General features: G+C 44.3%; 3 protein-coding genes across 5 annotated transcripts in view; 1 reads left to right on the top strand and 2 right to left on the bottom strand.

The window, feature by feature from the left end:
• Positions 1 to 6,495, bottom strand: part of LOC106742778 (orphan steroid hormone receptor 2) — a 17,509-nt gene extending 11,014 nt beyond the window's left edge. For 2 of the 3 annotated variants that reach the window (XM_014616039.1, XM_014616037.1), the window contains exon 1: positions 5,952 to 6,495. In XM_014616039.1, coding sequence (XP_014471525.1) covers positions 5,952 to 6,005 — 54 coding nt within the window. In that variant the 5' untranslated portion in view covers positions 6,006 to 6,495. The remainder of the gene's footprint in view (positions 1 to 5,951) is intronic. The other variant, XM_014616036.1, reaches the window with a different exon arrangement.
• Positions 6,496 to 7,145: 650 nt separating this feature from the next.
• Positions 7,146 to 10,466, bottom strand: LOC106742721 (microtubule-associated proteins 1A/1B light chain 3A-like). Its single transcript, XM_014615920.1, has 4 exons — positions 10,304 to 10,466; positions 9,424 to 9,586; positions 9,127 to 9,317; positions 7,146 to 9,042 (listed from the first exon to the last, which is right to left on the bottom strand). The coding sequence occupies exons 1-3, from the start codon at positions 10,344 to 10,346 to the stop codon at positions 9,155 to 9,157; spliced, it is 369 nt and encodes a 122-aa protein (XP_014471406.1). The 5' UTR covers positions 10,347 to 10,466; the 3' UTR covers positions 7,146 to 9,042; positions 9,127 to 9,154.
• A 2,711-nt stretch (positions 10,467 to 13,177) lies between these two features.
• Positions 13,178 to 23,908, top strand: part of LOC106742717 (dual specificity tyrosine-phosphorylation-regulated kinase 2-like) — a 58,085-nt gene continuing 47,354 nt past the window's right edge. Inside the window, exons 1-2 of the mRNA XM_014615915.1 lie at positions 13,178 to 14,105; positions 14,190 to 16,362. Coding sequence (XP_014471401.1) covers positions 15,274 to 16,362 — 1,089 coding nt within the window. The 5' untranslated portion in view covers positions 13,178 to 14,105; positions 14,190 to 15,273. The remainder of the gene's footprint in view (positions 14,106 to 14,189; positions 16,363 to 23,908) is intronic.

Here is a 23,908-nt window from a genome sequence, read left to right on the forward strand (position 1 = left end):
CGCGTTCTCGTGGCTCGCGACGAGGAGCGGCGCGCCGCCGCCGTACTTCTCTCGCCGCAACCTTGCGCGCAGGTGAACGCAGCCGGTCGGTCGGTCGGTCGGTCGTTCGTTCGGTCGGTCGGCCGAGCGAACGTTCGAGCGAAGCAGCGAGCGAGCAGGTAGGCAAGTCGTTCTCTATAGGGCGCAGGTTGGCAGGTCACTCTCTTGTGTACCCGAGTCGAGACACGCCGGCCAGGTGCATTCTCGCGGCCTGCTTGCCTGCTTTTCTCTCTACCTGAACAACGCGCGCTAGAAGCAGCGCGGTTCTCTTCGCCTCCTCGCCCGAGAGGAGAACGTGCCCGGGTTGCGTTGTTATGTCACGTAACACGCCCGCGATTAATAGCGCGGCCTTCCTTCTCTTCCTTCTCTTCCTCCTCCTCCTCCTCCTCTCTCAGTTTGCCCTGCTTTGCCTTCGTCGAATACGCGCAGGATAATTCTTCTCGACGGAAAATTACAGGTGGAAGGCGATGTTGCTTAGCGTTCCGCGTGTAATTTTCGGCAGGGGGTGTGCGAAATACGAGGCCGTTTTCTCTCTTTCTCTCTCTCTCTCTCTTTCGGGTAGGTCGTGTTGCAGAGAGTGAGAGAGAGAGAGGCAATCTATCGTTTGTCATTGACGTCAGAGGCGACCTCACGATAATTGAAAAAGGTTAAAGGACAAGCGACGCGAGTAATGGGCAATTTAAAAGGATGCATACAAAACGCGGGATCGCGATAGAAGATGATGGAAATATGGTCGACAATAAGAAGAAGGCCGCGTGGGAAGAAGATGTCTTAAATGTTAAAAGCCAGCAAAATAATACGTGTGAACGATACACGATAGAAAATTATATATCTATCTATCTATATATATATATATAACTGTTCCCTTTCTGGTTAATGCGAAATTTTTTTCCCATATACACATGTTGAATATTGATTCAACATAAAATAACACAATATATTAAATTAACATACGGGTAGGTTAAACATGTAACATAAAAATTTTAACAAGGACCGATCTTAACACAAAATGTTTTTTTACTGTGTACAAAAAATGAAGAATTTCTAGTTAAGTTATATTCTATGTTTTCGGTTCGCTCGTCGTCGTTATTGTCGTCATCCGTCTCTTCTATGCGCGAGCGAGCGAGTCCGCTCCTGTGGCGCGCCCGGATAGTGGCTTCTCTCGGTGAACGTTACAAGTTATGTCATGTAACACGCGCTCGCGATGACTTATCGGCCGACGTCGTCGAGGTCGCCGGGACTGAGAATAGGAGAATAGGTCGAACACGCACGGCTACGGATTTAATATCGGCGACTGTGTGACTCGGAGTCATCGCGACGCGAATGGACCGCGTCTCAGTTGAATACGAAATGTCTGCTCGCGCTGATTGTCAAATATGTAAGAAGTTTATTAAATGTGAAAATCGAACGCGTATTATTTAAACTGCGTCCCGAAATCATGCTCGACGATTAGGTTAGCATTTAGTTACCAATTTCACAGAGAAAAAGATTTCCTTGGATTTAATATACATGATTGACTTGGGAATTTTTAAGTATAAACAATATAATTTAATATCAAATAATATTTTGTTTGAATGAAAATGTTTCCAAATAAACCATGTTTGACAGAAGAAAGTATTATTTAGAGGAAATAATAATTCCTTTTCAATAAAAAAAAAACTTGTTTCATTATATATTATTCATTATATATTAAATATTGTTCCATTAAAACAAAGAAGTCCTTTCATATTTTTTTAACATAGTGTTACTTCTTTCAAATAATTTACTGTTTATAATAACCATTGTAACGTTTAGATGAAAATACAAAAGAAATATGTTATTTGACGTAAAGATATTTATATTGTTTGAGAAATCAAACAACTATTTGTTGAGCCAAAAGTTCGTTTATTTATTCTATATCAAGAAGCAAATTTATTTCAATTAAAAAAATTTGATTATATCCAAAAAAATCTTTTTCTCTGTGTATGATAAAATAAATAAAATAAATAAGTTTTTATCTTTTCTTTTTGTTCTGATTGGTCAATTAGATGCTAATCTATCCAAAACTACGGTTTTGGAACGCAGCCTAAGAACCTTATCAGAATGGCTGACTTGTACTTTTAAGACAATGTTTTATGCCTTCGATCTTTGTTTAAATCATCTTTTTTTTTTACTTTTTTCATTGTAAGCAGTCATCAACCATAAATAGAACGATGTTTTAGTTTGACTCAAGACACAAAACAGTCATTGTGCGTTACTTAAAAACAAAGACCTAAGACATTGTCTTTAATCGATAAATCGGCCATTTTGTCCAAGGCTCTTAGTTACAACCTTCAAATAAACGAAACTCAGATAACTCTGAACATCGAGAGATCTCTTCTTTTCCGAGAAGTTTTATCGGCGAAAGAAGCGAAAAAAAGGAGACTACATTTCTATCGGAAACTACAAACTCTCTCGCTTCATTTCCACGCTATCGTTTAGAACCGTATTTGCGCAAATTGCAAATTTTTTTGCGCACGTCAACGACCGGTTACATCGCGCACGAGCGCAACGAATCAATTCTCAGGATCTGTCAAACCGCCTGTTTATTTTTCGACATTGTTTACGGCGTTCGTTTCTTTGTGCACGCACGCCGATCGATCGACGACAGATCGTTGGAATTACACCTTAGCCGCGTGTTTCTTTGTATTCTTATCAACAGGTAGATTACGGATTTCCGACAATTGCGTTTAATCGCTGCAATCTTGAGACGTACGCGCGTGTCGTGTTCTCTTTTCATTAAGTGCAAATGGAGATTGACTTTTTACACTGGAACGGTGTAAAAGATCCGACCTCTTCAGATATTGCGATAAAATTATCATGTTTTTCACACGGAAAAAAAACTCAGTCCTCGCGACTGAATAGAGACCGGATAAAAACTCGATAACGAGGAATGAAAACTCGATGACAACACAGAAAAAATGAAGTAGCTCCCACAGTAAAACACTACATAGTAAAAAACATTTTGTAACTGCCTTAAAATCGGACTTTGTTAAAATTTTTTCTGTGTCAAAATTCTTTTGTGTTAATTTAACATATTTTGTAAATTTAACATATATGTAATAATTTAACATATTGTGTATTAATTTTTTAGATATTTGTGTTACTTCTCAGCATATTCACCTTGTGTTAAATTAAACAACACAAAAATTTGAGCGGACCGTTTAGGATACGTAAAATGTGTTAAATTTAACAAAATTTTTTATTGTGTAGCTTTCTCAGATAAAAATTAGCTGTCCGTATAATATAACTGAAATCTAGTTAATTTCGTTAATTTGTTTGTGTCCCTACTTAATTTTTAGTTTCCTCACAGCTAAGAACTAAGTCTGGTAACTAAATTTCAGTTATATGGACAGCTAATTCTTTTTTTCCGTGCGCGCGACTGAGAACATCGCGTGAATAGCTGTGTTAAAACTCAGTTGAGACAGCTGAAAACAATTGACTGAGTGGAAAATTTTTGTCTTCGGTCCCTAAACAATGAAAAATCCAATTACACCACGGAATTGTTTTTTCCCTGCGCGAGAAATTAAAGTCCTGTGTACTTTGTCCATTACGCGTGAGGAATTCTGGAAACGTTGTATTTTGACATTTCAAGATCTACGAAGATCTCTTTAGCCCAGATCTACAATAGTTATAGTATAGCTTTTAGCCAATTGCTGTGGACACTGAATTATAACATATTTCCAGCAAAAAAGCATTTCTAGTATTACCAGATCTCGTAATTCTTAAGATTTAAGCGTTATTGCGACTTTTGATAGCGCGGAAAACGCCTCAGAAATTACGATAAATTGACTGCGTTCAGCGGAAAAAGCGATTAGTGAGCAGTCATTGGTTATTGGTCTCTACTGCTAGATCCTTAAATCTAAACCAATTACGTTGACGAATTACTCAACAGTTATGCAACCGTTATGTTCGCCGAACGCAATCACTTTATAGTATAGAGCAAAAGACTAAAAGCTTACTTATAGTTACAGTTTCGGAAAAATCCTGTTTATCCCCAATTTTCCCGCGGAATTTTTTAGTTTCTTATCTTCTTTACGGAACAAAGTGAATGTGGTAAGTTTTAGCCAAACACGGTGAATTTTTTTTAAACGAATTTTTGAAACCTGCTAAAAAAATTCGTGGAAAAATTGAGAAAGAAGAAAAGAACATTTTTTTTCGACATCTTAAAATTATAAGCTTGCTACATCTATTGTGGATCCGGACTTAAACGTCACAAGAGGAAGCCTCCGGAGGAACGGGAAAAAAAAACCGTAAGATCCGACAAGCAAGGCTCGAAGACGAGAATGACTCCCTGAAAGCGCCAATTTACAAGTTTCAACTCCGCGCGTGTTCGTGCTATCGCGTTGTTGATCATTCGTCGCGCAGGTATATATCCTCTCTCTTTCTCCTCGAGGAATCGCGGTACGCTCTCGTGTCATCCGTTCGTCAAATTTACTTCTCCATCAGTGCTCCCCGCTGCCATTTCACACACGCAGGCACACGCACGAACTCACGCCGGGCTTTTCGAGCCGAAGAATTGCCGGTCGATTACGCTTCTAACCTTTCGAACGGTCGTTTCGAGTAATCTACAGGCTTCTCGGAACTGCCACCACCATCATCGCCGCACCGAGGAGAAGAATAGTCATCGCTGAGTAATTACGTCTATACAGCCGGTCCACGGCAGGTAAAGGTCGCTCGTGGGTCCGAAGGTTACCTCCTCCTACTTATCTACCTACCGAGATCGCGCGCATCGACACACATTTATTCTCGCCTCGCGCGCGCGGTGCATCGGCATCGCCTACTCGACGTCGAAATTGGGATACGATTCTTTCTCGAATACGCCAGAGGGAGACGGAGATAGAGAGGCATGAGGGACGTCCGAAAATAAAATCGCACACGTAGATGCACGTGCATGACTGACGGAACGACGCGGCTTTGTTTTAACGATTACGTTACTAAACTTGGCGTTTCCTTCTCTCTCTCTCTCTTTTGTATGCAGGATGTTCCGTAGTTATCGTACGTTCCACTTCGAGGTCTGCTTCAAACGATCCATAATTCGCGAACGGCCGAATTCGGAGAAAAGTTCTACCCCGAGTTCTTTAAATTTAAAATCGCGAGACGCACGCCGGTCTGTCTTCGGATTCCTCGAGTAAAATCGGTCGAGAGAATCGCTGGAAAAATGAACACCGCGACGGAGATGGGAACGTCCTCCTGCAGACGAGAGCGCGGTTACGTCATAGGCGCGACGGAAGACGAGCGTGAACTTTGGCTGGTCGCGCGACCAGAACGCGCTGGTATCGTACCCTTTACTCAGGTAGCCGCGACATCACCGTTGACCGTCTGAAATGGCTCGCGCGATCGGCAGGAAGCCCGCGATCTCGCGGTGACACCATTGAGCGGGCACAAGCAGGCTGCGATACAAAGTGTGATGCTGCTCCTCAATCGGATCCGATTCTCCGAGTTCCCCTTGTTCACATTACCAAGCCGGAATTCGCGACTCACACAACCCGGAGAATCTCCCGCGAAAGGAGGGCGAGAAAGAAAAAGAGAGGAGAGAAAACCGCAAAGCAAGTCGCGGAAAAGCTCGCTCGCATGTCACTCCTCGTCATCGAGGACGTCATCTTCGAGGCGACGACGCGACGAGACGTGCACACGGGTCGCGAAAGCCGTTCGTTCGCATCGCCTGCGTGCCAAGGCAGAGACAGGTGCAGGGCTCGAATTTCGATGGCAAAAGGAAGGCACGAGCGAGCGGCCGGACGAGGTGTAGAAAGTGCAGCTGAAACGAGCGGACCCACTGTTGCGAAGACGTGTGGGCGCGAGCGAGCGAGCCCGCGACCCGTCGGATTTTCACACGCGTCGGTCGAACTTACGAGGAGCGGGCGAGTTAGAGCGATCGCTCGGCAAGGACTCACCTTCGTTGACAGCAACGGCGATTGGTCCGTCCACGCGTCATTGGGACCGTTCATAGCGTCGCACTACCAGCCACTCCGTCGCGCACCCGCGGGTTAGAGTTCATAACCTCTTCTAACCTTTATCTTTTCACCGTCTCCTGCCTCCTTTCCTCCCCTGGCCACCGCACTTAACCCCACCGCCCATCTTCCCACACGTATCCGACATCACGTACCACCGCTGCGTCATCGAATAATGGACGAACGGCGGCGGCGGCGCGCAAGACGCCCGAACGCCGCGCAGCGGCGTGATCGGGAGTCAATCGGAACCGCTGCCATGTTGATACGCGTGACGTCAGTCAAAGCGGGATTCGTTCGATTGGAACGAACGGCTGTGCTCAGCAGAGGAAGCTCACTGAGCGCGCTTAGCGATTTCTGTGACCACCCCGATGGAAATATCTTTCTGGAAATATAAGTGGAATTTTACTCAAATGTATTTTTTAAGTTCTCTCTATTAATTGATCCCATTTCGTTACCATTCCGTCAATGTTCCAGTAAAAATTCAATTTACAATTAAATTCAGTAAACTTCATATGCATTTAAAGAAAATTTGTTATTACTTTTCAACGGTATAATTTAACTTTCCTTATACTTCACAATATTATATTCAATTTCATGAGGGAAATTATGATTCACTTTGAAATATATTCAGTAATTTTTCAAAAACTTTAATTTCATTTTTCGATCGATTTCATAGTATTTTCAGCAAAATATTCCCATCAGGATGGAGTATTCTTTTAGATTCCTGAAAAATCCAGAGGGATATACTAATCGGAAGTAATAATCATTAAGCGCTCACGAAGTTACTTATTCCACTAAACGCCAGCAATATTACATATAACGCTACATACTACAAGTAAATGGTCGGATGTTATTGAATGTACATATTGTGACAAACAACTTATCGACACAAAAAAAATACGAAAAAAGATTCAAAAAATATAATTAGATTCTTTAGAAATAATAAGGTAATAATAATTAAGAAACGACTGAAACGCGAGAGATCTTAATGTTTGTTTCTAATGTAATCCCACACATGTACGTAACTTATTTAAGATTTAACCAAGTTCACAAGATATCAGCATAAATTAACTCAAGCTTTTTCAAAAAAAGGAAAGTACCGAGTATATATGCAGATCTATATATAACAAACAAACGTTTCCCGAGGTATCAAACTATGAAAAAAATTAGTTTATTGCAAATAGTTCGTACAATGTGGGGTACATACAGCTTTCTGTATACTTTTACACGAAAGCTTTACAGCTAAATATAATATGACTACTGCTAGTATCACTACTGTCGTCATTGATCGTAGGTCTGTTCACTTTTTAGCTGCACATTCGACGCTTTCTTGTCTCTTTCTCTCTCTCCGAAGCCCAAATATATATCTATTTCATTTTTTTAAAGGTAGAAGGTGCAACACTAAAATGAACTTATGTTATCAAGATACAATTTGAGTCAAATAGATATCCCATTTTCTATTTTCCTTCTGCCTTGATTATACGATGTATCCGTTATGCAATACATACATAAAAATTATGATACATGCTAATCGCGTACAAAATAAAGAAATAATTAAGCTGCAACATCATGTTGTACGCATATGGTGTACTACAAATTTGGTTGTCGTTAGAAACATGTCCTTGCATCCGGATTGCATCCGATTACGCAGTATAATGTAAGTTAAGGTAAATGTCGATGAATATTTACATAAACGTGGCTATTACATTAAATGATTGCGTAGAGCAATGCGTGTGCATGAACTGGTGTCAGCTATAAGGTGGAATTAAAGCTCGGAGGTACTATGTGTATCAGAGTGTATAAATATAATTACTAATTAAATGTAATTTTTATCGGATATTTAAAAAGCTTCAGAAATTCCCGCAGTCGTTCTGATTTTTCCTGCTCCTTTCTTAATAATAAATGTTTGCACTATGATTAGTGTTACATATTGCACGAGTTCTCCGAAGATGGGGGATATTTAACGTCGGATTATCTTAAAAAACATTGCCCTGAAGAATTTATTTATCTGCTAGTTAATAGTACTTAATTATCTTTGTTGTATATCGTGACACTCGACAGAGATCAATTTTACATCTTGTGTAAAACTTAGTAAATGTAATTTCGCGAGAATTTAACGCATATATCACCATACATGTATATTGTTATGTACATGAACACTTTCGTCAATGTCTTAGCATTGTGGTAAAAATAATACTAATGAAGATATTTTATTATGGTAAGTAGATATCCTCTCATTGAGATGACACGTTTCGGGGGAGAATTATATTGGTAATAGATGAAAGCACGATGTATTAACCACAAATGCCAAAAAGAATCTGGTCAGCTCACAAACACAGTTAACTAAATGATCAACTATGACAGATAAAATGACAGATTAGCTGATGAACATATTACACCACTTTTGATTTCGGTATTTAGATTAGTTGGAGTAACGGTAATGAACATTACATGCAGAAGCTATCGCAATTACATAAATGGTACGTAATTCGGCGTGAAAAAAAAGTAACACTGGCCTACGAATATTACGAAACTTATTCTTAAAGTAATAATTGAATATAGAGAACATATTTAAAACTTACTATGACCGTCGAGACTCTTATGAAAGTACTAAATGACTAAAAACGGGGGAGAACATAATCCCTCGTGAAATCCTTACCCATTAAAAGGAATTTACACATGACATCTTTAATGTCTATATACTATTACCGTTTTTATAGCCTATCACCGCTAAAATTAACAATAGAAACTGTCATTATTAGTAGTGAACTAAGCAAACGCTACACTAACTTATGTCAAATGTAATTAACGTCCGTATGTCAAAGGTACAAAGCACCGTGATGATTTTATACATAGGTTCCAAATATGATTGTTCTGTTAATTATTCCAGCAGGTACCGTCAGTTGATCACAAAGATTCTGCACATTCAATTAAAGGCAGACAGAGTTGCTAGCAGATCTAAAATTCCCATAAGATTCCACGTAAACACCTATCAAAGTATTCTGAAGTTTCAGGGAGGTATTTCGTTTTTTACCTGTAATTTCACATCCATTACATTGTCTCACAGCCTAATCAAAGGGTGCGCATTGTTATTATTCTATTCTATAGGTTGTATTACTTGGTTTAGGGGTATCATCTCTCTCTGGTTAATGGCCAAATACATCCTGACTGGCAAATACCATGTAAAGAAAGCCGTCCGGATCCTTTTCATGTTGGTAGAGCTCAGCCATGGTCGTGCTGCCACTCGCCATTGTCTTTTGATTTACTAATAGGAAAAATGCTTGCGTCGGATTCAGCTCTAGTCGACGCCTGCTCGCAAAGAAAGATATCAACTTACACATCGATGTTCTGTACCGTCATCACAAAATCCTATCAAGTATCTTATGTATCCTGTCACATGCATCTGCAAACATACCTAATTATTCTAACGAGTTCTGCCACAGTCAAGAAATCTGGCACTAGAAATTTAGTCTTGTCCAGAAGCGGCAGTTGATTCTCCCCGGAGAAACGTTCCACAATAATAGGAATTTTATTTGGATGCCGCTCTCGAATTACTTCCGCATCGGCAGCACGTTGTTCTGAATTCACAAAAATAGCACTCATGAGCGGTACCTTCGACTTTTGAACGCAGGCTCTCGTTTCTGCGCGAGCCGAACGCGTATTTTTTTTTTTTTTAACAATAAAATGCCACGAATGTCGAATCTCGTTTCATGCAGATACGAATGCGCGAAAATAACAGAGAACGAATCTCAGAGCTCGAGCAGTCAGTATACGCGAGATCAGCGAGCTGCCTTGTCAATATCGCAATTTCTAACGACAATGCTCCTGAGAAATATCAGCTTCGTTTAACGATTGAACAAGCGTTCGATATTCCTTTGTTTTCGGCGAGTGACGCAATCCCGACGATGGATACTCACCGAACAATCGTATTTTCCTGAAACATTCCCGGTGCCAGCTTCGTTATACCTCGTGGCGATATTACACAATGTTACACAGCAAAAATCGCGACGACAATGACGAACGCGAGAAAAACAATCGCGCCTTGTTCGGCGACGAAATTGCCGATCACCGTTTTACGCCGACGTCCCTTCCAGCCGAGAGGCAACATATTGTCGCGTCATCTCGCGACAATACGTCGTGCGAATGCGAAACATTCGAGGACGAAAGACAACAATATGCCAGTCCGTATTCGAAGTATATACGCACCCCTTATTACCGTATCCCTTCGACCCTCACTCGGCCCACTAACAGCGCCCACATCGCGCTTGATGTGCGTACGAACAACGATTACTCACCGAATGAGCGTTTCTGCTTATACGTCTTCGGCTTCAGACTCATTTTCGTTGTGACGTTTACGGCGTATGGACTATCAACTACTGCGACGTACGTACGTACGCGACGTGCGCGATATCAGCTGTGAGCTCTCGTTGCACGCTTGGGGCTCGGGACGGGTCAAAATAACGCTGGCGTGCACAGCGACGCCGTATGAGCGCACTGATCGGGTCAGGTTAGGTTACTTGTGCTCGTCGTCGTCGTCGCAATGTATGTACGCAGCAACAACGAACGTCGCGGCTGGTCCGACGGATGGATGAGGGAGGAAAAATCCCAGGACGTGTTGATACTCTCGCAATCGGCCGCGCGTATCATTTTTTTGCAATAAGGTGTTTCTGAACATTCTTATTTCGTCACGTGACAGACAACGAAGAAAAAGAGAGAAAGAGCGTTTGAAACGCATGGTATTGGAATATGCAGATTCAACTTGTACGATCGAGTGTAATTTGTTGTTCGTGTATTTAACTTGTCTTTTTCCCACCTTCTCTGCCACTTATCTCCGCGAGATCCTTTGCCGTATTTCCCTCAGGATCTGTCGACATCTTCTTTGCATCCGGCAGAGAATATTTCATGCGAAGAATTCGAATATTCGCGTCTGATATTTATATATATTATATATATTCACTTTTTTAACAAATTTAATATTAGAGGTTCTGAGACTGTTTTTTTTTATAGCTGAATTAGCTGCACTAGTAGTATTTCCTTCTTTTTTACACGAAGTTACAGCTAATATATTTGTTTCTTTACAAGTTACGAAAGTGTGCATTCATTCAGCGACGAAGAACAAAATTAGGATCGATTGTTTTTGATAAGATTTACTCGACAAGTACCTATTGGACAGACCGATCAACAACAGTCATTGATGCTTATTTAGGCTGCGCTCGGGGAGTACGTTATCAGCGCTAACCTTGTCATTTTATCTTTGTCCCTCATTAGACATACGACATGAACAGAATGACTCATTAGTACTGATCAGCGCTAATAGCGCGCTCCCCGAACGCACCCCTAGGCTACGTTCGGAAACGTCTCGTTGAGAGTAGAGTGGCATTTAATGACTATCGTGATAAAGAAATCTTTGTCCTTTTTGTCCCTATCGATCAATTAAATGCCACTCTACCCTCAGCGTGTTTCCGAATGTAGCCCCAACAGATACCCGTCGGGTAACTCTTACCAAAAAGTTGGAACAATCGACCTCTGGTGTTTGTTCTTTTCAGCTGAACCAACGTTGAACTGCCTGCACTTCAAGTTCAAACTGCAGTTCGAGAAATCTCCACGCACCGAAGCATCTGATAATCTCCTACGTACTCTTCATACGTTTCAATGTGTATTTACATTGTCTCAAACTAGCGCAGCCACTTCAGGTGAAAAAAAAAGCAGACCGACTGTTGGTGAGCCATCGGTTAAACCACCTCTACCTTTGAAACGCGTTCAAACACGGCATCAGCAGACACCCATAGCTCAACACAGAAATCCGGGTATGTCGAATACGCATTGGCAACACACGTTGATGCGTATCGGCAGGTTACAAAAGATCCGAGACGGGAGGTAGCGCTCCGTTTCGAAATGTTTTCGCGCTCCGCGACGCGCGTCGGGGCGCCCTCTGGCGCGAGGCACTCGCGTCGCCCGGATCGAGCGGCGGCCACGTCGACTAGTGGCTCCCCTTGGCGGGCGGACGGCACTTTTTGTCCTCGGCGACAAGGCGAATCCGCCGTCATTGTCCGGCGAACAACGGATGTTCGCCGCGAAGCACCGAGTGCGCACCCGCCTCGCCGTCGATCGCGATCCCGTGATGCCGCGGCAAGCACGTCCGAGAGAAACGAGCCGGACGGACGGACCGTCGTCGTCGCCGCCTACCTCGTAGGAAAGCTTGCCGTCGGCCCGCTGTCGCACGAGATAACCCCGTGCCCCAAAGCGGACGATAGTTCTCTCGGAGTGCAGGGCTCTCTCCCTCTCTCGGAGTCGCGCGATTCACCAGAGGGTCGCGACATCAAGCCGCCGCGCGGCGGCGACCGGCTCGACGAACGCTCGTCTATGTGAAACGACGCGCTCCGCGGCTGGTCGCGCTGTGTGTGTCGCCGTGTGTCGCGGAGACGGCAAGCGGAGCGGACGAGCTGGTACACGCGGACGATCGTCGTGCGCGCGGGACGGACGGGTGTATACCTGCCGTGCGAGTGAGAGTGCACGCGTGGGAGTACGAAGGATCGAAGTGGAGAGAGAAAGAAAGAAAGGGAAAAAGAGAGAGGAGGCACTACGGCAACGGTGAGCGAGCGTTTCCTGGGACCGGCTCTCGCGCGTGGAGGGCGGCGGACTGTGGAGCGAGTACTCCTCGAGCCGCCGCGAAACCGACAGCACCTCCAGCGGCGCGAGAAACAGGCCGAACCTCGGCGGCGAGGAGCCGAGTATCGTGAATGCACACGCGCTGAGAGAGAGAGAGAGAAAGAGAACGGCCCACGCCGTGCGAGCGCGGTAGGTCGCAGCGGGGCGAGAGAAAGAAAGAGAGAGGACGACGCCCCCTCCCGCCTCTGAACACCTGTGCGTGTCGCGACAACGCGTACGGTCGCTCGGCGTTCGGCCGCGAAGCGTGTTCGCGACGACGGCCAGTCGCGACCCGCTCGCCGTGTGTACGTACGCTGAGCAGGAGCGCGCGAGAGAGCATGGAGGAGTCAGCGCCGGAAGCGGCGTCGCGCTGCCGCGCGTAACCGTAAAGATCCGTCCGCGTACAGTGTGTGTGTATGTGTGTGTGTGTGCGCGCGATCTCCCCTCCTGCCCCCGAGCCGGGGCATTAACACGAGAGACCGTCGCGCGCGTTTCCGAGCAGCCGTCGGGGACGTCGAGCGCGCACCGTGCGTGTGTAGTCGAAGTACGCGTGTGTGCGTGTCCATGCCGGATATCAACCCCGTGATCATCGGCGATCTTCGCGCGACATTACGATCGGGGGATAGAAAAAGAATAAACAGGGGTATAGTGTCGGAGAGAGGGGAAGAAGAAGAGAAGGAGGGCAGACGGGTGGACACGTCCGTCCCGTGAGAGAGAGAGAGAACGAATGCATGCGTGCGCGCGTACGGGAGAGCGACATTAAACGATAGAGAGGGCGAGAGAGAAAGGGAGACAGACGGATACACAGACTGGCGGAAAGGGAGGGAATCAGTTTCGCGTGAAGCGAGAGAGAGAGAGAGAGAGACGAAGGAAACAGCAGACGGCGGACCAGTCGGTGCCGTCAGGAGCGACGAATTCGACCAGCGCTCCCTTTGTCCTCTGCGAGGGAAGGACGCAGGAGAGTCGGGAGCAGCTGGCACGGTCATCCCGTCGTCGGCGGGCGACGTGCTGGCCGGATTGATGCCGACGGGACGACGACGCGACGTTCCGCGCAACCGTCGAGGCGCGGCCGTGCTCGCATCGACGCCCGGTTCGATTTTCGCGTATACGCTTCGCGCTGTCGGGTGGACGTCGGCGACGACGTCGCGGTGCATGGTGTTATGTCGCCGCCGGTGGAGGCACGCGTGACTCGACGGTGCCGGTGACGAAAAGCGCGGCTCGAGTGGACGACCGGGGGAGGAGGATGTGAGGCTCGGCCGCGAGCGGTCAGGAAGAAGAGAAGAGACGGGAGCCAGACGTGAGGGTCGCAAGGCGCACCGGGAATCGTCGGCAGATCGGATATCCTGCGGAATCGGCGCTGTAAGAAAGCGGGAAGGCGGCGGACCGTTCGACAAGGAGGCGCGCGACTGTCGTGATTCGCGAGTGCATTCGGAGGTGTGCGAGGAGGAGGTTGGTGCGCGAGATTTCTCTGTGATCGATCGCGAACCGTGCGCGTGTGACTCGTTCTTACGCGGAGTGTTTGTGTTTTTATAGGTCGTGTTGGAGGTGTCGGAGGCAACAGGATACCGTACCTATCACCGGGAGAGTAAGAGAGATAGAGAGCTCGAAGACGTCGAGGACTAGGTTCTGTATGGCCACCGGGAGGCGGGAAACAACACGTCTCTCCGCGAGGTGGTGGAATCGATCGACGACTCGCCGGACGGCAGCAGCGATTTCGAGCATCATCGCGCATCAATCGCGCGGCCGCGACGAGGGCGTAGAAAAAACAACCGGGGGGTATTCTCGGTTCGAATGGAGCAGCGGCGACCGCGTCGACGACAGCGGAGTCGTCAAACTTGCGCCGGCCCGGTGCCAATAACCTCCGTTAGCCGCGGAGGTAGTAGCCGCTTCCTCGCGCGACGATGCGTTCGCCCTCGCACGCGCGACAGATTGTAAAATTAGAAGACGGACGTTCGACGGTGAGAGACGACCTCGTCGGGGAGCGACCGTCGTCGGAGAGTCGAAATCGACTGCCCGGCCGATTCATTAGCGCATCGATCGAGGGTGTCGCGCGTCAACGTCCCGAGCGCTTTGGCGCTCGATAGTTCCTGTCCGTCGGCTTCCGAGCCGAACCGTCGCGGGAGGATCACGACGAATTCTCGTCCCGCAACTTCTCTAGTCCGCTGCATTTACGCGAGGCCCGCCGCACGACCCCGAGGATATTATTAGAGGGATTGATCCGCGCACCCACGTGTGCGAACCGCTCCGTAGTTTCCTGGGGACGCCCACCCGTCCGGGGGCTGGTTGTTTCGTCGAGACTCCGGCGAGAGAGGGGCGAGTCCGTTCAACGAGAAGAGGCAGACAGATAGAGGAAGAGAGAGGGAGAAAAAGATACGAGACTGACGTGATCTCAGCGCAAGGTGGAGGAAAATCGAGGGAGAGTCGGCCCGTGCATTGCCACCTCGAGGAAGCGCTCTCGTCCCGTCACGGCAGTATGCCTCGCACCGACTTCCGGGTGTCCGGCGAACGCGCGAGGACCACGGGTATCAAGGGGGAAGAGAGACACTGATCGCTCGCTCGTGTCCCCGATGACGAGAGCCTCGGACAGGACAGCTAGGCACGCGACAAACAGGCACAAATGTTTAGCTTAGCCCTGTTGGCAAGCATCAAGATGCCCCTCTCCAAACCGAATCCGTTCGTGCCGGGGATCTCGTTCGTGCCGGCGACCTCGACGCAGGCAGCGTACATCTCGAGCAGCGAGAGCAGCAACCACCTGCCGCCGATCGTCAAGGGTACCGGACTGACCCTCAAGCAGACGGGCGGCGGTGGTGGCGATCATCCGGTGCCCTACATCGGCTACCAGAACGTGCCGTGGAAGCCCGGCGACAGTCTGAGCCTGGGTCTGAGCTCGTACGCGAGTCACAACTCGCACTCCCAGCCGAACAGCCAGTCGAGCAGTCCGGTGGTGAAGAACGGCCGTTCCGATGGCAACTCCAGCAGCGAACGCGCGCGCGGCGACGGCGGTGGAGGCGGAGGCGGTGGTGGTAGCGGCGGCGCTGTCGTTAGCGTCAGCAAGCCGAAGACGATAACCGTCACGCCGGAGATCGTGATGAAGTTATACATGAACAAGCTCACGCCGTACGAGCACCACGAGATCTTCAACTACCAGCAGATCTACTTCATCGGCGCGAACGCGAAGAAGCGGCCGGGCATCATCGGCCGGCCGAACAACAACGAGTACGACAACGAACAGGGCTCGTACATCCACGTGCCGCACGACCACGTGGCGTATCGTTACGAGGTGCTGCGGGTGATCGGCAAGGGCTCGTTCGGCCAGGTGGTCAAGGCGTACGATCACAAGACGCACGAGCACGTGGCGCTCAAGATGGTGCGCAACGAGAAGCGCTTCCACCGCCAAGCGCACGAGGAGATCCGCATACTGCGCAAGCTGCGCGAGCAGGACAAGGACAACACCATGAACATCATCCACATGTTCGACTCGTTCACCTTCCGCTGCCACATGTGCATCACCTTCGAGCTGCTCAGCATCAACCTGTACGAGCTGATCAAGAAGAACAACTTCAAGGGCTTCAGCCTGCAGCTCGTGCGCAAGTTCTCGCACTCGCTGCTGCTCTGCTTGGACGCGCTCTACAAGAACAAGATCATACACTGCGACATGAAGCCGGAGAACGTGCTGCTTAAGCAACAGGGACGCAGCGGCATTAAGGTGAGTTAACAGAAAACGCTTGCGCGTCAACTCTTCTCAAATTATCAACGAAGGTGTTTCGTTTAACGTGGTGCTGAAAGAAAGTTTTGCTAATAAGGTATGACAATTTTGTGCGATTATTTGCCGACCAAATATTTGATTATTGCAACCGAACAATTTAATTCTGTACACAGGGGACTCCCTGGAGACACTTAGTCCTTTAGAAGGCTTGATCTCTAGCCGTTATTTCGGCAATGGAGGGATTTAATTTATTTTTCTTGTTAGCAACAGTGTTCATTCTTAACCGTAGGAAACGTTCAATATCATTTTGACAGTTGAGCACCGACAACAATAGAATGAAGATGTGTCACTTTCTGGGGTGTCCATTTTTTTCTTTTCATAAATATTTAAATATTCTTTAAATTGTTAGGTTTTGTAATTAGATTGAAATTCCATAGTGGAATGAAAAAAAAAAGGTTACTTTAAAAAGGTAATTACAAGGTTAGTCAACAAGAATTTATTGCTTAAAAAAAATAAAACAAACATTTAAAAATAGTACTATTTGGGGAGACATGATTCACGCCAGATTGGGGACGCTTGATCCGCGGATCAAGTCTCCTACATCCTAGTAACACAATTCATTGGCGATAAATTGGTTCAATATTGATTATATTGGCATTCATTGGGCAAATATTGCCCGATATAAAGCCAGTCAGACAATCAAAAGTTAGACTAACCAAGGTAAATATAACCTGTCATTTTATTTTTAAAGTTATATTTTGTAACTTGTTTAACTGTATTAATAGAGATTGGTTATGATTATTCGATATCTTTTATTACGTTAATTAAAACATAAGGGTGGCACGATTCCTCGAATCAAGTCTCCCCCATTCCTGGATCAAGTCTCTTAAAATAGGGGGCACTTGGTACATTTCGATTATTTTACTAAAATGTAAATTACTCTACGAATTATTATTATTTTTTAACTTCATCAATACAATTAGATATATTATGAAAGTATTTATGATATTTGCACAAGAATGTTTTGATTTTTCTTTCATTTTTTGAGATATTCAAGAAAATCAATAGGGAAGATCAAGTGCCCCCTACAGTACTGTACGCTCCATGTATACTGTATATTTAGTATACAGTATGGAACTAAATTATTAATTGCAGTAATCAAATATTTAGTCGGCAAATATTCACCAAATTTTACCAAATTTATTACCAAGTCCCTTTCTCAGTGTGGATAAATCCGACGATGAATGAACCCGTCCCACCTCGAGGTTCCCCCGCGTCCTCGTCGTCACTCCGCGAAACTTACGGTGCGAAAGTAACTTTACGAATTAATTCGCAACTTGGGAGGGTAAACACGCGAACATACATCGCGAGCTACCGAGGCAACTACCCTCCTCACGGAGCGAGTCCCGGAGACCGATATTTCAGTTATTCGGAGGTTAAAGCCACGGTATTTCCCAACGATGCCGACCCACCGTCGTCCGAAATACATCGCGTCGAATTTGCGGAGATACGGCAGGTCAGGCGAGCAATCGGGAATGCGATTATTCCGCACCGCGTGCGTTAAAGCGCGCGCGATGATCGAGCGGTTCGTCACGGTGAAAAGTGCGCGACTCGACCGTACGCTTTCGCCGGGAACCGTGAAAAATGCACTCTAAAAAGTCATGAGAATCAAGTTCACGTTAATCTCTTCAAAAAGTTTCGTAAAAAGAGGGACGAGTAGAGAAACACTGTTGCGCGCTCGTCTCCGCGCAATTGTCGCCTCGACGATCGAGTTACCGTATACTAGGGATGTTCCACTCTAAATCGGTTCTTTTCAGAAAAGAATCGAATTTTTCTCCTCATAAAAGTCGATCTTGTTAAATCGATTCTTTTCTATGCGAATATCTCTACTACCTTCTTTCCTTCAATGTATGGTTTCAGCGATCCGGTTAAGGGTTAGTGCCCAACGCTATTTAACGATTTACACGAGAAGTCAGCTTTATATCCGTATTTCAGTGCAGATAAAAAACCTGTATTTCTACAAATTAAGTCTAATAGATCTAATGAATTTATAAGTGGCTCTGAAAGCTTGTAGGCTCTAGGTCCCTATAATAAGAGTCTGGACACCGTGGCCGCAATATTCGGCCCATAAATCGGAAGTTCTCAGCCAAAATATCGAGAAATGTTCAAATACTATTAACACATTGTTGACCGGTCACGAGTTAACTCGTGTCTTCCTGCTCAAACGTTGCTGACCGGCCACGAGTAAACTCGTGATCGATGCGCTTTTGTTTCGCATCGATCACGAGTTGGGTCAGTACATTCTCGGAGATCATACAGTGTAATTGTTGTTCAACATACTACAAGCTGTGTCTTTCGCTAATAAAACCCGTCAAGTTGTGTCCCCTTTGAAATAAAAAAAATTTTAATAAATTCTAAGTAAAATTGCCGGTCAACAATGTGTCAAAAAAGTACTAGGAATTTTGGTTTAAAATTGATTTTTAAATAAAAATATTATGATAATTATTAAAAAACCATTTTTGTAATAATACCTAAAATGCATCCTATTTTATAATTTTTTAAAAATTCGTAAAAATTTATTTTCAAGTAAAAAAAGTTATGATAATTATTAAAAAAACATAATTTTTTTTTCAATAATACCTAAAGTCCTATTTCACAATTTCTGAAAATTTGACAAACATTGCTTCATCAATAAAAATGTTATGACGATTTTAGTAACGTGCAAGTTTGCTCAAAAACGTGCGGTCCCAGGCGTATGTCTTACAGATTTCTTAGCGGTCCGCAATGTGTTAAAATAGGCGAGAACCAAAATAAATTCATAATTAATTACTGTAAAGTACTGTTCGATCTTAGATCGATTTTTCAGAAAAACAATTTTTCCTCGAAAAATTTTATTAAATCGATTTTTTCCATACGAACATCTCCCTATCGTATATCTGCAATTTGATGCACGTCGAGTTACTCGCGCACGAGGATACGATGTTTAAAAATCAAATTGCTACGTAAGGCATCTCTCTGTTGTACCGAGCACTGTCTCGGCCCGATATATCCTCGATATGCACGCAAATTTCCGATAGCTCTCATAAAACAAGATCTCGAGTTTCTCTCGGCGGAGCCACTTATTATTTCTCGTAACGCGATCCTCTATTGGCATTCTTTTATACGTTTTGCATATACGAAGGACTTTATTGCTCTTCGTTGGCAGCGACGACATACCGATGACACACACACTGAAATATATAGCGGACGCGTCGAGCTGCACCCGCCGCGCGAGGAATTACCGATCCTGGAAAATGTGGGAAAAAACAACACGATCTATTTTCCTTCGTTCATGCATATCTCTTCATTTCCTTCTTTTAGTCACCTCTCTCACCACTTTATTTTTCTAATGCTCCATAACGTATGTATGCAGAGAGGAAAGGATTTCTTTGGATTTTCTTTTGAAATCATATTTCTCGAATTGAAACACAAATTTGTCTTTTGGAATAGAGCAAATAAACAAATATTTGATTCAATAAACAGAATTGTTTGGTTTCTTAAATATCTTTACGTCAAATAACATATTCCTTCGGCATTTTTATACAAACATTACAGCAATAAATTATTTGAAAGTACACCAGGTTAGACAAATATTATCAGAGTTTGCCACAGATCTGGAAAATCGAGATAAGCTATGAAAATTTAAAATGTCAAAAAAATCTAAAAAAAGTCGGGGAAAGATAAAAACTTGGAATTTTGAGCTTTGCTCACAATTCCTTTAAATATTTTCAGCAAACAAAAGCTGTATTCTTTTCTTCAATACTCATTTTCTGTTGGCCAGAATTTGCATTCAGGATTATATTATATTACTAAACTTTTAAGTTTGCGTTGCTTCTAACAATATAAGCTATCTTGCCTGCACTTTCTGCTTCTAAGCGTTAAAGTTTAAGATTACACATTGTTCACGGAAAATTCTACACTGTCGTCTGGAAATCATGGAGAAGTTAAGCAATTTCATAGTTCACTTTCTATGTCAACTCTGAATATTAAAGAACTTTTCATTGTGTTTCAGTAGAACAATATGTAATATATAATGAAACAGGTTGTTTTTATTAAAAAAAAAAATATTATTTTCTCTAAATAATACTGTTTTTCCACCAAACAATATAATTTACTCCAGTTAAACATTTTCACTCAACTGAAATGATATCTAATATTAAATCATGTTTGTTTATATTAAACAAACCCAAGTCAAACAAATGTACCGAATCCAAAGGAACTTTTTCTCTGTGTGTGTGTGTACATATGCACGTCGCACGAATCATCCCCCCTCCTTTCCACGGCATTCGTTCTTTTTATTCTCGCACATCGCGCGAATATCTCCATACTTTCGCAAAACCGGGCGTTTTCAATTAAAGCCAATCGATATTCCACGTCGCCCATGAAGCATTTTCCACGCACAATGCCACGACCTATAGGCCCGTTTTCGGAGCATCGATATTCCCGAGATCGTGCACCAAGTCTGTCAAGAGAGAGTCGTTATCTTTCAACCTCCCCCCCTCCTCTCCGTCACGGGTAATCCCGTTGCGCAATACGCCGCGCTCCCGAAATCAGCCGTATTCCGGGTCTCGAATTCACAGCGAAAAGCGGCGAACCGGCAAAACGCGATACGCAAGAAATTCTCCTCTCGGTCGGCGCAGATACCGCAAGCCGTAAACACTGTATAAATACCGACGCGAACCGGCTGCCGTTTACGTTAAACGCGCACACGTAACACGCTTCTAACGAGACACGCACGGTGGCATCGTCGCACACGATTCGTTTACGCGACGTTTGCTCCATTTGTTGGCACAATCCAACGAAACGATTCTGCTGGCCGCGAAAATAAAGGAAATTTCATTAGCGGGAATATTACATTTCGCATATTACGCTGACTCTGTCGACGTAATAACGCGTATTATTTACGGTTACGTGAATCGCGCGTAGGCGAGAGACACTTTTTAATCTAACGACCATCCGAATGGTGGAGCCTATGAGGCGCGCGGAACGTTCGCTTTGCGAGCTCTGGCTCGTTACAAGTGTGCCACCTGTGTCTGATTTATATTTCTATCCGTGAGAAACTTATGTTTCTCGCCTGTGAATATGCGAAAGAGAGAGAGAAGTCGGTTAAGAATCACTGTAGCGCCCGTCAAATTCTGCTCTATTTTGAATTCCCCCTCTTCTCGAAATGCATCCTACAGATCATTTTTCTAAATTCTCACTAAACCTTGCGAGAAAAAATGGAGATATAGTAGCAGGAGAGAAAGGTAAATGGAAAGGTGAGATTATGAGTGACCTGAAAATATGATTATGCATTCTGTTTGATTAAAACAAAAAAATGACACAAAAGTCATGTGGAACAATAAGCAAGGCTATATTAAAAAAAAAATATTGAAATATATTAATATAAACGTCTTACTGGAAGGTCACATGAATGTTACACTACCTTTCCTGATGAAAGTTAAGCTGCGTATATACTGAACGAACGAACAAGGAACAGCGAATGCAAACTTTCGTTGTTATAATTTGGAAAATTGTCATAAAGAATTCGAATAAAAGGTTTCTGGCTAATTTGCTCATAAGGTGGTTTATCAAAAGAAGTTTAGGCTTGAATATATCCTGAGTCGAAATTTTGGCTCTGTTAAACCTTTAACCCGTTGCGATCCGCACAGATTTCACCAATCGCTCATCCGCCTGGTACCGTTTACTTTGGAAAACATTTATGATGCTACACCGCAGCTCTTATCTTATCTCTTTAAGGATGCGATGAAGACCCTGTCAACGTCGACTCTGTCGCGTCATAGGACGCGTTGGAACGAAACGCGGTGTCGAGTGTCGCTCGACATAGGACTTGCTGGAACGAAACGCTGTGTCGAGTGACGCTCGACATAAGACCGCAACGGGTTAATTCTATAATATACGGAAAAAATATTGCAGTAAAAATTACTACAAAAATTTATAATGCTGGAATATACCAGAATTATTATCGAAATTATTATATGTGTTCTAATCTGTAGTGACATATATTTATGTGTTCATATCACTAAAGATTATATCACACATAATGATTCCGGCATATTCCAGCGTAACAAATTTTTGTAGTAATTTTTATTACAATATTTTCTCCGTGTTGGAACTAAAATAGCAAAATAGGTTCAATTTCAATTCTAATTATATAATGTAACTCCCCTATTTGAGCCTGATGTCTTAACTTTCCATTTTCGCTGTTTGAGCATCAGGATAGATTGTTGAAAGTAGTATTAAAATTCAATCTGTAGAATTAAAGGTTCAAGAAAAAGGTTAAAAAATGTCAGTATCGTCAAAGTAGGTTTCTATTAGTCTAAACTGGCGCAAATTATCCTTAAAAGTGTCAGAATAACATCAAATTTCGACTAGTATATATATATATATTTTTTTTTTTTCTTCATATACATTCGCTGTTCATTCGTTGTTCGTTCACTCAGTATATACTCACCTTTGGATGGGCATTGAAGAGGGAACGAGAATTGCGCTATAAAATCCCACTGAGCAGAGTTCAATTCGACGTACTCGCGAGATGATCGATTTAATCGGCGATCGTGAATCTCGCATCAACGAACGTCCTTGTTCGTTTGCTTACTCTCCTTTCTCGCCGATAAAACGGGAGAATGCGCGCATAAGCGCGGAATCACATTATCTCGCCCAACTGTGGCATTCGCACGCAAGTCCGCAAACTTTCCAGCAAGGCCTGGCCGGTCGTGACCTTGCGAGGCCACACGGTGGTTTACTTTGATGTCGACACGCCGTGCGCGCCTGTCAGACCGGCGCCGTAAAAGCGCCGAGGTGCTAAGTGCCGGGAATGGACAAAAATTAGATTCGCTTGTCATTTCGTTTCTAAGTGGCCGCAAACCGATGACGACGACCACTCTATCCCCGACCGAGTGCGAGGTTATTAAGGGAATAAGAGTAGCTAGAGCACTGCGTCCCACTCGAACGAGGAAGCCTCGAATCGTATTCAAGTCGAGGAGGAGGAAGAAATGCCCCGAGATTGACTGCCGTGCGATTCGTTCCGCGATTGTAATTGATTTCTCTAAAAATGTTGGACAAGGTGACGGTGACGTTAAGTACGATCGAGTGCTTAGCGATCTCGATCTCCGCGATCGAGACGCGAAATCGAATCGCGCGAAATCCGAAAAGTTGATAGTTCCGCCTAGACCAGGCATTCCCAAAATATGGACCGATTTGTGGTGGATCACGAAAAATTGTAGAATGTTAAATTATACTTCATTACTTCGCGTAGTTTTACAAACTTAAACCGGGTATAGACTTGTTGTGTATCCTCGTAGCGTATCAACGTATTATAAAGTGGCATATATAAATAATCACTTTACTCGCCTTCCTCCTACTTTTTTATATCTACATAGGAAAGAAATAGTCTTAAATCAAGAATAAATACTCTCATATACAACATTATAATATTCTTAGACTTTTAGTCTTAAATTGAATTCAAGTAATATTTGCATCAGTACAAATTCAATTAAATCAAGAC

Source organism: Dinoponera quadriceps, unplaced genomic scaffold, assembly GCF_001313825.1.
Source record: "Dinoponera quadriceps isolate SergipeBrazil2010 unplaced genomic scaffold, ASM131382v1 scaffold589, whole genome shotgun sequence".
NCBI classification, from domain to species: domain Eukaryota; kingdom Metazoa; phylum Arthropoda; class Insecta; order Hymenoptera; family Formicidae; genus Dinoponera; species Dinoponera quadriceps.

What these genes read in the sequence shown, in the direction of transcription:
- LOC106742721 (XM_014615920.1), bottom strand. Translation starts at nt 10,346, where the DNA reads ATGAGTCTGAAGCCGAAGACGTATAAGCAGAAACGCTCATTCG. An exon ending in TAAGCAGAAACGCTCATTCG is followed by an intron (nt 9,587 to 10,303) that starts GTGAGTAATCGT and finishes TTGTGAATTCAG; the next exon opens with AACAACGTGCTGCCGATGCG. An exon ending in GAACTCGTTAGAATAATTAG is followed by an intron (nt 9,318 to 9,423) that starts GTATGTTTGCAG and finishes CTTTGCGAGCAG; the next exon opens with GCGTCGACTAGAGCTGAATC.